Source organism: Spinacia oleracea, chromosome 4 (assembly GCF_020520425.1).
Source record: "Spinacia oleracea cultivar Varoflay chromosome 4, BTI_SOV_V1, whole genome shotgun sequence".
Classification (NCBI taxonomy): Eukaryota; Viridiplantae; Streptophyta; class Magnoliopsida; order Caryophyllales; family Amaranthaceae; genus Spinacia; species Spinacia oleracea.
This window is the reverse complement of record NC_079490.1, coordinates 89,873,871-89,888,726: the sequence shown is the minus strand read 5'-3', so window position 1 is coordinate 89,888,726 and position 14,856 is coordinate 89,873,871. Positions and strand designations below refer to the sequence as shown.

General features: G+C 40.2%; 1 protein-coding gene across 1 annotated transcript; it reads left to right on the top strand.

The window, feature by feature from the left end:
- Window positions 1–1,408: 1,408 nt before the first annotated feature.
- Window positions 1,409–13,576, top strand: LOC110801526 (endoglucanase 24-like). The gene is made up of 3 exons (XM_022006886.1): window positions 1,409–1,589; window positions 13,074–13,240; window positions 13,325–13,576. The coding sequence occupies exons 1-3, from the start codon at window positions 1,409–1,411 to the stop codon at window positions 13,574–13,576; spliced, it is 600 nt and encodes a 199-aa protein (XP_021862578.1).
- The last annotated feature ends 1,280 nt before the right edge of the window (window positions 13,577–14,856 follow it).

The following is a 14,856-nucleotide window of genomic DNA, read 5'->3' as shown; positions in this document are numbered from 1 at the left end:
TTTCGATCCCAACTACCAACAAACGAACTTATATTCAAATGATAAACCTTTTTAATGATTAATATGATTAGTTATATGTTTATGAAACTAATTTCAAGTTCGTTATGCACGCCTAAGGGTCATTTGGGCGATATAGGTCATTTATGGCAAAAATGGCATTTTCGATTCCAACTACCAACAAACGTACCTATTTCCATATTCTAAACGTTTTTCATGATTCATATGATTAGTTATATGATTATAAGACTCATTTCAAGTTCGTTATGCACGCCTATGGTTCATTTGGATCGATAAAGGTCATTTATGGTCAAAAATGGCATTTTCGATCCCAATTACCAACAAACAAACCTATATCCATATTCTAAATGTTTTCCATGATTATTATGATTAATTATATTATTATAAGACTCATTTCAACTTCATTATGTACGCCTAAGGGTCATTTGGGTCGATATAGGTCATTTATGGCCAAAAATGGCATTTTCGATCCCAACTACCAACAAACGAACCTATTTTCATTTTCTAAACGTTTTTCATTATTCATATGATTAGTTATATGATTATAAGACTCATTTCATGATATTTATTAACGTCTATGGGTCATTTGTGTCGATATAGGTCATTTTTTGCCAAAAATGGCATTTTCGATCCCAACTACTAACAAATGAACCTAAGGACACTTTTTAAATCTTTTTCATCATTCATATGATTAGTTATATGCTTATAAGACTCATTTCAAGTTCTTTATGCACACATAAGGCTCATTTTGGACGATATAGGTCATATTTGGTCCAAAATGGCATTTTCGACGGTTCATGCCAATTATAGGCGAATAATTTTTTTAACTAATTTCTAGCCTAATAATACATCATAAATAAGCTATTTTATGTACCTTTTCCAGATCTTGAACTTCCTTGCAACTTTTGAATATGTCATGCATGAATTTCATCACGTAATTGCCACACTCGACCCCACCCTCTTGTTGGGCGCACTAGATTAAAGACAAAATATGGAATTGATTCTACACAATCAAATTAACATGGAAATGTTAGTTAACATGTATAGTCCCAAGCATATATTCCCGAGCGCAAGACATATGATGAGCAGCTGAACAGATCAGCAGCAGCAGATCAGCAGCTGAACTGATCAGTTTCTGATCTGCTGCTGTTGATCTGCAGCTGAACTGATCAGTTTCTGATCTGTTCAGCAGCTGATCTGCTGCTGCTGATCTGCAGCTGAACTGATCAGATTCTGATCTGTTCAGCAGCTGATCTGCTGCTGCTGATCTGCAGCTGAACAGATCAGTTTCATGTTGAATACCTTGTGGCTTTAATATGCCAAGCGATGGATTTAACCATAAACAAATTCTAATCAGCATGACTGCATTACCTTATAATGATTAGGGCTGATGGTTTTTGACAATCTGTTTATTGTTCTGCAAGTACTACTGTCTAGGGTCAATCTTTTTTCTTCAAAGGATCTATCTAGTTCTGCAAACTCTAGCCTTCAGATGTATAGGAAAACCGCTGAGGCTGTGATGTGTGGCCTCATACCAAAATCTCCAACAGCAACATCTAGCGGAACCGATGGTAATTTATTTGATGTCCGTCTTTGTCCCCACTCCCTGCCTAACAGAAACAGAAAATTAACTCATTCTTACTCCTATAGTTAAGTCATTGTTCCTCAGCTTGAATGGCTTTCATGATTTACTTGTTTAGATTTTCTAGCTGTAGGACATAAGGGTATAAGCTATAGTCCTATAGGAAATAGGTATCTTAAACATGAAATAAACACTATTGTTTGCTATAGTAGATCATATGCATGCTTTACTCTTGTGGTCCAGTGCCTTGTTAATATGTGTGTAAAACTACCTGGTGTAGACACCTACTTTTGTCCCCATTCCCGAAAGGGAAGGTTCGATGATGAGAACATAAATCTCCACTCGGCAACGCATCTCCTATAAAATAACGAATCTTAATCACCCTTTTCATTTCGACCAAAACCGCTATTTATAGAAACCTGCTAAAAATAGTAACTTCCGTAACGGGTAGTTGCTAAAAGTGGCAAGTCATAAAAGATAGAAACCTGTCAGAATTAGGTGTTGCACTCCAACATAAATCCTAAAAGAGATAGAATTTGCAAGAGGAATCCTGTTCCTAGTATAATTCAAAAATAAGAGTTACGTATTAATTAAAATCCTAACGAACCTAGAGTTCGTAACGGGCCTAGACGCATTCCGTCCTAAAGTTAATACGCACTAAAAGACTCGGATAAGTCTCAAACACTCCGGATTCTAAGAGTCCAAATCTGACAAAGAATTCGGCCCAAACATCATTTTCAACACCCAGCCCTGGGCGCTGGAATTGCCTGGATCCCATTTTCAACGCCCAGAGCTGGGCGCCAAAATCTTTAACGCCCAGCCCTGGGCGCTGAAATTACCTGGGTACGTGTTCTCTCCTAATTCTTCTTGGATTAGAGCTCTACAATTCTATCTTTCCACAAACTCTTCCCTATAAATACAGCCCCAAATTCGACGTGAAACAACACACAATTCATATTCTGTGTATTGACTCCAACCCCTAAGCCTAAGCCTCACGCTGCGAAATTGATCCCGCGTTCTGTCGCAATCGATCCAAAAATCGAACAGAACGTATCCTGTCCCTTGTAGCTGAAGAATTAAGCCTGGAAACTTGAGATTCGTTAAATAAAAGGAGAAATAGCAAAGCCAAAGTGGTTAGTTTTCTGACGCACCTCTCAAGGGTGCGTCGTAATGTGTCCCTTCGCATGATTTAATTGCTATCCTCGCCCTTTTATAAACTGTTAAACTATTAAATCTAATTGTTCTATTATGCCTAATAAAGATAATATTTTGGGAAATTGAACTATCATGCTAGGTCCGTTAAAACAATCTAAATCAGATAATCGCGATCGATCTAGTATTATGTGTTGCATATTGTTAAAATCGATTCAGATTAGTTTAATAGTTAACACATGTCCCTTCAATTATTTATGCTGAGCTAGTAAGGATATCCTGCCTCTGGAGTTATCGAAGAGCAAGTACTCCTCTCGGTAGTTACAGTCCCCCGAACCCTCAATCTCTACCCTGCGGGTGTACGTTGAGAGATCCCCACACCAGGGATTACAAGGGAACCTATGGCCGTCGTGGTCGAACATAATTGCACTCCCTTTATGTCACGATAACCGGGTTTTGTCAGTTTTTCTCATTGTCGTTAAAAACTGAATGGCGACTCCTATATTACTAGCCAATTGGGTGTAAACTCACAGGAAATCCAATTACACTTGATTTGACAAAAAGAAACGTCACACCCACGAGGGACGAGGTCACGCATTAGCCTCGTGCTTTTTCGACCCCCTCACAGTGGCGACTCCACTGGGGAAAGTGAAGGAAATACTCGTGCTCGTAGGTAATCAAAATAGCCGAAGGGTGAAATGATCCTACCCCGCGTTTATTTCCCCATAAAGTGGGGACGACCTGAAAATCAGCATATTAATGTAAACGGGCAGAACCGCATAATGAATCTTGGCTCCCTTAGGGAGTTAGGACTAAGGATACCCATCGCCAACCGGGGGGTGCATACGCTTCGGATATTGTCCACTCGGCACTTTTCGCTAGTAGTACACCCGTCCCAAACCCAATCGCTCGCCCACTAGGTCCCTCTCATTGGTGCATGCCCCCTTGGCTTACATCGTGATTGGCCTCTTGGGCGAAATTCGTCTGTTGAAGGCACTACCTCGACCAGGGCATGTGTTGGATCTGCGATAGAAGCGGTACCAAGCCGGCGCAAATACTACCCATAGAAGCCTATCATAAACTACATGACATATTATTATTTTGCCTCATGATGTAATGTTAGTTATGTGTAGCGAATTATGTGATTGTGTGTGACAAATAATGCTAGAAAACCAAAGACCTTAAAAAATTGCCCAAACATTCATAAACCAATTGGCCAAAGAGTTATACCAAAATACGTGTTCTGCAAACCCGAACGATCGCCATAAAAATAAGCGACGCTCGGGATGGCCCGTAACGAATCCCACAAACGCTGCACAACGCGTAAAAGGACGTTATTAGGCAAGCACGCAAAATCAAGTCGCATAAACGAAATACGCAGAACGATGACCAGCCAGGGACGCATTTTCAACGCCCCTGGCTGGGCGCCAAAATTTCTCACGCCCTACGCTGGGCGCTGAAGTTGCTACCTGGCCTTTTGGTCATGCGCAGCAGCCTCGGTGCCCGCGCAAAAAAAAACGTAGCAAAAAAAAACTTTTCGTAAAAATTGCTGCAAGGGCGTATGAAAAGGCACTCAATTCTAAGAACGACTTATAAAATAAACAACTCTTTGTGTCGTCATTAGGCCTCCTATGACGACAATGTTCGGCACCAAAACCGAGCATGCTAATTAAATGACCTTGAATGTCACATGGGCAAGGTATTCAAAAAATAATGTTCAAATAGAGTCTTCAAGGAAAATAATGTTCGAATAAAAAAATAAATCCGAGTCTAGACTAGGCTATGCCAAAGTACAATCTAAATCCTAAGTCTTAGTTGTCTTATCCATAGAATCGGTCCTAATGCTTGGTGTCGTTCTGCAAGTTAAAAGGTTAAACCATATTGAGTCTCCCTTCCTAACATTTAAATCAATAAGCACCCATATGTAATTGTCATCCCTTACTAAGAATCTACGGCCTCAATACTCTCTCTCACCAAAAAAAAAAGAATATATTATGTAATTCAAGTATTTGCAAAATGGAAACAGTCACATTCTGAAAATCATTCCTCCATAGTCGGCACAACCCCCAAAGTGAACCTAAGGTGTCAATACCATTGGCAAAAAATTAATGGCCTCAAGGCTTATGATCACATTGGGTCACGGCTATCATAGTCCTCTCGAGCCACTCGCTCCTTGAAATACTACTAAGTACGGACTAAAAGATTTTTCGTGAACGCAACATGACCAACCATGAAAATACCCAAATCGGCATACCATAAGGCTACCATTGGGGTAAAGCAATACACACTAAGAGAGAAGCCGCACTAATGATTCTAGTCTTGTAAAAGTGGAAATTCGATCTCCCCAACTAACTACCTTGCCAACATTAAGCAAAATGGCGTATGACAAATGAACACCCAAGGTTAAGTCTAAAGTGTCAACCAACGAAAGTTATGGTCCAATTAACCTAAGTCTAAAATTCGCTTGGTCAAGTGTTATAGGCTTATGCCACGTCATTATTTTGAGTATAGGCCACCTCCTTGTATTCATACACGGGTTATAATCAGAGAAATTAATGAAAGTTCGAGTCTAAATCACAACTTCCAATTAAATCCCGGAAACCGGAATCTGAAAAGAAGCGAAAAATTATTTTCGATGTAATTCTTTCGTTAAATTTCAATAAGGTGAAAACAAGCTTTCGAATCTACGCTATTTGCACATTTTAAGGAACGACCAAATACGCTTGCAAAGTAAGACAATTTAAAGGTCCACCCTAGGCCTACTAAAATTAAAGGTCCACCCTAGGCCTACTAAAATTAAAGGTCCAGTATAGGCCTACCAAACGTGGCTCACTCAATCTCGCCTTGTGACTCAAAGATAACAACCATCTACCTTTTAACCCAAATAAAAAAAAATTGAAGGATTTATGTTGGGGAGAAATCCCAAGCAAAAAGGGAAAATAGAAAGAGAAAAGGGAGAGCGAAGAGAGCGAGTCATGAAATACTTATTCCGTACCTCCCAAAGTGCAAAATTTACCCAAGTAAACGAAGGAAAAGAATTGAGTCAACCGATCCAAATCATGCCACACAAAAAACTACATGAAGTTCTACGATGTCTACCCTTTCCAATCCTTATGTTCTTAAACGCCTTCGCTCTGGGGCCCCTGTTCAGCTCATTTAACCCATCCATGTTCTCATTGCCATAACCCAAGAAACCATTACCTCGACTCTTGTTCCTGAACTTGTTGTCAACTGCAAACCACGTACGGTCATTGACACGTGCGTCATACCCATTATTTCCAAAACCTGCTCTTACATCACCATTAGCATAATGACCATATAACTTGTTTGAATACATCCTGTTGATATACCCTTGAGCCGTCCCCATGCTATTCATTGGCCTTGGTTGATGTAATCCTCATGCTTGACTAATACCTATACAAATTATCCTATCTCATTCAACCCATCTTTCAAGCCGTCTTGAGTTACGAATAAAAAAAACAAATGAAAAGTACGTTCTACGCTTAACGTAAAAAAAATTAAATAATAATAAAAAAAAATATATATATATATATATATATAAATAATAAAAAAAAAAACTTTGCAGAGCGCACAAAAAAAAAAAAAAAAGCATTTAAAAAAGGAAAAGAAGCATTTAGCGCGCAAAAAAGATTCGCAAATATTTGGCACGAAACGAAAAGGAGCAGCGCAAAAAGGCAGCCCAGAACACGCTTTCTACGCCCAGACCTGGGCGCCGAAAATAATAGCGCCCAGCCCTGGGCGCCGTTCCTGCTTTTCAACTCCCAATTCCTAAAAGTGTTCGTATATTTTCCTATACACATGCGGAAGAAAAACGAACACTTGGGGGGTAGAAGATCGTACAAAATACGCAAAATACGCAAAATCCACGCGCTCCAAAATTTTCGTACACTTATTTCACCCTATTTCAAACATTGCGGTTCCACTCGAACGTACTTGTTTAAAATCGGCATTCTAAGAAACCATTTTCTTGCTAAGAACTACGCAAGACCTGATTCCAAATTAAATATATTTAAGGCGGATACGTAGCCAATCCATGATTCGGTCCAACCAATTTGCAAAAATGTTAAAGCCTACAGAATAACAAGAATAAAAAATAGAGTCCTTTATTGAAATTTAATTACTTGCAATCCAAGTCGAAAGAAAAATTTAAGTCAAAGGAAGAATCCAAGTCATCAAGATGCCAAAATAAGCAAACATCGAAAAATAAATAAGGGTACGTACCCTTGCCAGAAGGAGCACTCACACTCCTAGGCACTTAGCCAATACTCAAAATATCGCTTCGCCTCAATTGAATGGGGGCTAGCGCGAGCGTCCAAGACCTCTAAAGTACTCGACTTGACCCTCCCTAAAGCGAACTAACTCACTTAAAGACCTTCTTTCACCACTAGACATAGTCGTTCGCTTAAAGACCTTCTTTCACCACTAGACATAGTCATTCGCTTAAAGACCTTCTTTCACCACTTGACACAGTCATAATCGCCAACAAGTAGTAAAGGCAGTAAGCTTGCAATAAAGAGGATTGTTCTACGGCATCGCCCCCATCCTTCCTTCGAACTCAGGGCACCCGTTCATGGTAATTCGAATGCTTGCGAATCCCCTTTGAAAAAAAAAATTAGACATTGTCAATAGGACTTGGCACTTAACCAAGGCTCACCCTACTCAGACATATGACGCGGGCATCTAAAATCGAAATCTGAAAGCATCGTTAATGGGAAGACATAATAGCAACTGGGGGCTAAAAAATTGAAATGAAAGAGCTAGGGAAAGAACTAAGTATACCTTGACCTTTTGTGCAGACATACACCAAGTAAATCTAAGTCAATTTGAAAACGGTTTATATTCCCGCAATTCTGGAAAAGATGGCCCTAAAAGCCAAAGCATGTGCCACACGGGCACAAGTAATATCTTGACGCCTGCACCCTGGCTTCCAGCAAATCCTTAGACAGCATTCCAAAAATCGTAACAGTATTTTGATTCACTCATGTAATCTTGTACGAACCCTTCTATAAGTCAACTTACTTAGGACACCTCGGATTGTACACAGTAGGACTCGGATTTCAAATAATTCTCAAAGACTTCTTCGAACATAATAAAGTGTCGTTGGTTTAAGCTAAGTATGCATTTATCTCGATGTTGCAAGTGAGTCAAAGAGATTTCTAAATATGATTATGGGTAAAGAAAGGCACCTAGCTTTTGGTCGAGGCACACTTCAACATGTGACTACCTTGACCATGGCAATGTCGCACAATACGACATTTACAAGAGAAGTAGCAAATCACTACTCGAACGTAACTCGCACTAAAAGAGTCTGGTTCAAACTATTCATGATCCCTGTCACCATGAATGTATAAAAATGTATGCCAAGCATTATAGCACCAAGCCAATCCCGTAGCTACAATTGGGGGCTTGAGAAAAACACTCTAAAAATGCTCGAAATGACGATTTTATCGCAAATTCTCGACGCTAATGCTATACACACGTCATAGGGGCACAATCCTAAGCTTTAATCGTGTAAAACGAACTTTAGAATGGCTACAACCCCTCCCAAATTCTAAGCACTACTTAGAATATATAAAGTCACCCCACTAACAAGGGTAACTGAGAATCGCGAGTCACCAAAACTCCGATCAAACTACTGCACATAACGCTCGCCCTACAAGCGCCCGTTACACAGTCTACGTCGTTCCAAAACAAAAGAAAAAGAAAAATCAAGGATAAAAAAAACTGTCAAATTCTGCCCAGAAATCATTTTCACCGCCCAGAGCTGGGCGCCGATATCTTTAACAACCCAGCCTGGCGCTGAATCTCTCTGCTTGCCAAATTTTGCCCAAATATAAAAACAAGAAAGAAACATCTATGAATCCTCGCCTCGAACGAAGTAATAAGCCGTGCACACCCACGCAGAAGGTGCTACACTTGTTCGAGCACCTGAACGAGGCATGATGAAGTACTCCAATACAAAAAATAATGATATCCCAACACCTGGAGGAATGTTCTAAGACACGTTGTTAGGCCACACAAGCCTACGTCGCACCATAAGTTCAACCATCCCACGGTACAAGTCTAAAAAAAAAAGTAAGGCATATTGCACTAATGCGGGCACGACCAAGAGCATGAGTAAAAGAGGCAAAGACTACTTATCACCCAAAATCAAAATGCAAGCCACACGACTTCTACATTAAGGATTAAAGGTAGCAAAATATTACCTACCACGGAAGGGATAGCTCGCGCCTACACGAGCGGAACCCCAAGGCATCTTTCTCGAAAGAACCTACACAAATCGTACGCCAAAAGGAAGCATCCCAACATGCATACTTGGGGGCTCCAAGCTACGAAACGACCATAGCAAAATAAAAAAAAATCTCAAAGAAAATGTTAGAACGATAGAAAGGGCACGATGCTTGAGCCCACTTCATGAATGGGCCTGAACCCTATCAAACTTCTAAGCAAACTATTCAAAATCAGTCATAGCTCAAAAAAAAATGATTCAAGCAAACTGATTAATGGATCGCACGCAACGACCATTCTATGAACGCTCGTTCGCACATACATATCATCATTCTAAGTATCAAACATTCACGAACGTGTTCGAAAGGAAATTATATACGTTCAAAATAACAACAAGAGCGATCAAAGTCTTACGCCTCAAGGTATGTTCCTCGGGCCATATAGACTCGCCCAACTATTGCAATAACTATACGCCTTAAGAGCGACAGTTCCTTTAAGGAATCGCCCTAAAGCGACAAACACCGTAGTCCACCAATCGGCTACGGTTTCTCGAGAAAATCATCACGTTCTAAAAATAAAGAAAAACAAAAAGCAAATACGTAGAATTTCCAAGTAAAAAAGAGGCCAACTGTGTCATCAAAATACCAGCCCGAACAACATTTTCAACGCCCAACCTAGGGCGTGAATTATTTCAACGCCCAGGCCTGGACGCCGAAAATGAACCCAGCCTCAACTTCTATAGGTCCCTGCCATATCCATTCGACTCGAAAATTGCCGATTTCTTTACTGAAAGTCGCACCTCACGGCTTTGTTAAGAGTAGCACACCACTACAAGGGTCGCTCGCACTTACGAGCACAATCCCAAACACGATCAAGGACATTACAAAATGCGTATCCCCAAGGAACCTCTTTGACAAGAAATGACCGTCAAGCACGAATGCTTGGGGGCTCGAAAGAAAATATATATTATGCAAAGGTAAAACAATATTGCCAGACTACACTGTACGAAGTCCCGTGTCTGGATGTCTCAAAAGATAAAACCGGTTTACGACCTCAAGACAAAGGTCGCCGTTGATACCTATACATGGTCCCCTAATCAAGGAACCAGGTAGTGGCAAAATTGAGCCGTAAAGACTAGCTCAAAACCATGGAAGATGATGACCACGAGTCTATGGTCCGTCTAAGCACGTTGTCAACCCACATTCAGGTTGCAACTAAATCCGAGCATCCCTCGAAAGAATTCGCTCCTGCGAGAATGAATGAAATTCTCAAAAGAAATCACGATAGGGACTTGCCCACCTCAATCGGGCAAGATCGCGCCACGAACCACGCGAGTTCCAAATCGAAAAAAAATGAATTCAGGGACGTCCACCCTCAGCGGATAGGGCTCGCCCACCTTCAGCGGGCGGGTCTGCGTCACTAACGGCGCAGGTCCTCAGTTTTCGAAAAATAAAATCTTCAAAAAACAAAAAGCAGGCTCCCCATCTTTACCCGGCGGGTCTACGTCACAAACCGCGTAGGTCCTTATTTTCAAAACAACACAAACAAATTTCAAAATAGATTCGTCCACTCCTATCGGACGGGTTGTCCACCCTTAGCGGACAGGCTCGCCATCTTTAGCCGGCGGGGTCTACGTCACAAACCGCGTAGGTCCTTATTTTCAAAAAAAGCAAACAAACTTCAAAACAGATTCGTCCACTTCTTTCGAACGGGGTGTCCACCCTTAGCGGACAAGCTCGCCATCTTTAGCCGGCGGGGTTTGCCCACTAACCGCGCAGGTCCTTAGTCGCTGCAGCGATAAATTTTTCTGGTTTTCCCTTTTCCAAAAATTAAAAGATTGGTTTTCCGTTTTTCCAAAAAAGAGCGATGTGAGTAGTTTTCCTTTTTTCCAAAAATTAAAGGATTGGTTTTCCGTTTTTCCAAAAAAGAACGATGTGAGTAGTTTTCCTTTTTTCCAAAAATTAAAGGATTGGTTTTCCGTTTTTCCAAAAAAGAGCGATGTAAGTAGTTTTCCTTTTTTCCAAAAATTAAAGGATTGGTTTTCCGTTTTTCCAAAAAAGAACGATGTGCTGGATTTTCCTTCGTTTTACGTCCTATAAAAACAAGGGGGTTTTCTCGTTTAGCTAACCCTGAAAATGAGAATCTTTAAAAATATTTTACCTCGTGATTGGGCTTGGCAATGCCCGATTACACTTTATAGCTTTGATTTCGAAAACATCTGTAGCTACTCCCAATGACAAAGTGAGGGAGTTTCTACGCATCTTTAGATACTTCCAATGACAAAGTGAGGGAGTTTCTATACTATCCGTTGACAAATCCCAATGACACGTGAGGGATATGTCGACCCTTCAAGTGATGACCCTTAAGTCAAATGTTATCACTCGGGGGATCGTGAGACCCTCGCAAAACAAGTCACATACACTATGGCTTGTGTGACGCACTCCTTCCAGTACTTTGACCATCGTCTCATCCCGAGACTCAGTCAAAGTGGGGGCTAACTGTAGACACCTACTTTTGTCCCCATTCCCGAAAGGGAAGGTTCGATGATGAGAACATAAATCTCCACTTGGCAACGCATCTCCTATAAACTAACGAATCTCAATCACCCTTTTCATTTCGACCAAAACTGCTATCTATAGAAACATGTTAAAAATAGTAACTGCCGTAACGGGTAGTTGCTAAAAGTGGCAAGTCATAAAATATAGAAACCTGTCAGAATTAGGTGTTGCACTCCAACATAAATCCTAAAAGAGATAGAGTTTGCAAGAGGAATCCTGTTCCTAGTATAATTCGAAAATAAGAGTTACGTATTAATTAAAATCCTAACGAACCTAGAGTTCATAACGGGCCCAGACGCATTCCGTCCTAAAGTTAATACGCACTAAAAGACTCGGATAAGTCTCAAACACTCCGGATTCTAAGAGTCCAAATCTGACAAAGAATTCGGCCCAAACATCATTTTCAACGCCCAGCCCTGGGCGCTGAAATTGTCTGGATCCCATTTTCAACGCCCAGAGCTGGGCGGCGAAATCTTTAACGCCCAGCCCTGGGCGCTGAAATTACCTGGGTACGTGTTCTCTCCTAATTCTTCTTGGATTAGAGCTCTACAATTCTATCTTTCCACGAACTCTTCCCTATAAATACAGCCCCAAATTCGACGTGAAACAACACACAATTCATATTCTGAGTATTGACTCCAACCCCTAAGCCTAAGCCTCACGCTGCGAAATTGATCCCGCGTTCTGTCGCAATCGATCCAAAAATCGAACAGAACGTATCATGTCCCTTGTAGCTGAAGAATTAAGCCTGGAAACTTGAGATTCGTTAAATAAAAGGAGAAATAGCAAAGCCAAAGTGGTTAGTTTTCTGAGAACCGCGACCCACCTCTCAAGGGTGCGTCGTAATGTGTCCCTTCGCATGATTTAATTGCTTTCCTCGCCCTTTTATAAACTGTTAAACTATTAAATCTAATTGTTCTATCACGCCTAATAAAGATAATATTTTGGGAAATTGAACTATCATGCTAGGTCCCTTAAAACAATCTAAATCAGATAATCGCGATCGATCTAGTATTATGTGTTGCATATTGTTAAAATCGATTCAGATTAGTTTAATAGTTAACACATGTCCCTTCAATTATTTATGCTGAGCTAGTAAGGATATCCTGCCTCTGAAGTTATCGAAGAGCAAGTACTCCTCTCGGTAGTTACAGTCCCCCGAACCCTCAATCTCTACCCTGCGGGTGTACGTTTAGAGATCCCCACACCAGGGATCACAAGGGAACCTATGGCCGTCGTGGTCAAACATAATTGCACTCCCTTTATGTCACGATAACCGGGTTTTGTCAGTTTTTCTCATTGTCGTTAAAAACTGAATGGCGACTCCTATATTACTAGTCAATTGGGTGTAAACTCACAGGAAATCCAATTACACTTGATTTGACAAAAAGAAACGTCACACCCACGAGGGACGAGGTCACGCATTAGCCTCGTGCTTTTTCGACCCCCTCACCCCTGGTACTGCAAATTCTCTTGTTAAATAAGTTGTTTCGTCCTTTGGAATGCTAATCCAGGTGGTCTTATTTGGGTAAGTGAGTGGAATGCACTTCAGCATCCGGTCGCAGCTGCATTTTTGGCTGTTATCTACAGTGATTACATGCTTTCATCTAGAACAGCAAGGATATCTTGCGATGGACATTCCTATAAACCATCAGATCTACGAAAGGTTCCCCTCTCGCAGGTGTGTGTGCTTCCTTTGACTGCTAATTAGACAGACATTGGAGAAATCCCATATTTATTGGTCCACTTTCTCTTGTTTTGGCAGGCTGATTATGTGTTGGGAAACAATCCAATGAAAATGAGCTTTCTTGTGGGTTATGGGGACAATTACCCACAATATGTGCACCATATTTCTGATGTGTTCAGCTGCAGATCAGCAGCAGCAGATCAACTGCTGAACATATCAGAAACTGATCAATTCAGCTGCAGATCAGCAGCAGCAGATCAGCAGCTCAACAGATTAGAAACTGATCAGTTCAGCTACAGATCAGCAGAAGCAGATCAGCAGCTGAACTGATCAGTTTCTGATCTGTTCAGCAGCTGATCATGTCGTTGTTATGTTCGGACGTTGCTATTCTAGATTGATCTGCTACTGCTCTACTGATCACTTATTTGTTGTGCAACAGCAACAACAACAACAACAGCAGCAATACAGAGCCAACTGCAGCTGCCACAACAACAGCACGTGGCAGGTGGATAGTACTAAAAATTCCTAAACGCTTACTGGTATTTATAAAAATGACAACAACATTTCTATTATCATTTATATCCAAGCTTTGATAATAAGACTCCAATATTTTTCAATTTAATTTCATAATCATAAAATTAGCCATTTATCATCTTCTAGACTACCAAGAACTCCTATTACTTAGGTAACATCAAATAGAAAATTCCTTAGCTCAAATGTGATTATTAGTATTTTTATTTTATTTTTACTTTTTCAAATCTCTATTTTATCTTAATAAATTCTTATTGTTTTATTTGTAAATGCTGACTTATTATCATTTTTGAAAATTCTACAATCTCGTTTAAGCCTAAGAGTCATGTACAACAACGTACGAAAAACATAATGTAAGTTAGATCTTACCCTTCCATCAAAAAAAAAAGTTAGATCTTACCCAAGGTGTGACAAAGAACACTTCAGTTCTTTTCGTTCCATGTCAAACTCTCTCCCGGCATAAAATTGTTTATCTCTTCACATTGCAACAAGATCAATAAGGCTGATTCGGCTAGTTTTTACTTGATGGAGTTTCCTGTTCCACAAACAGATAGTAATGATACATTTGAGTTGCCAAATCCAAGAATACATGATACCTAATGCAATCAAGACCTGTTTAAGTTCACATTTTTTCAGCATATTATTGATATAAATAATAAACCAAGTCATCTCGAAATTAACTTGTTTGAAGGTTACTCTGAACTTGGAAGAATATGAAGATTTTTACCAGATCTGAGCCACTTGAGAAAATAATTCCAGCACCAACAGAAGCGTAATTCACCCCACGAATCATAGCATCAATATGTTAATGTGACTTCAGCAGCTTGAAAAACACTATATCAATAGAATCTAAATTGGTGTCGACGTTCTTTTACAGAAGCCTCAGCCTACCGGGAAGATCTGTTAATGTGACCTGAGCAGCTTGAAAAACACTATTTATTAGTCTAAAGCGATTTCAATGTGTAAGCTATAATCAGTGAAAAATTACAGATTTAAGTCAATGACTCACACTTATAACTACAATATTTTGGATAATTCAATAACATAAACACGTTATCATTCTAAAAATTCGATACTGC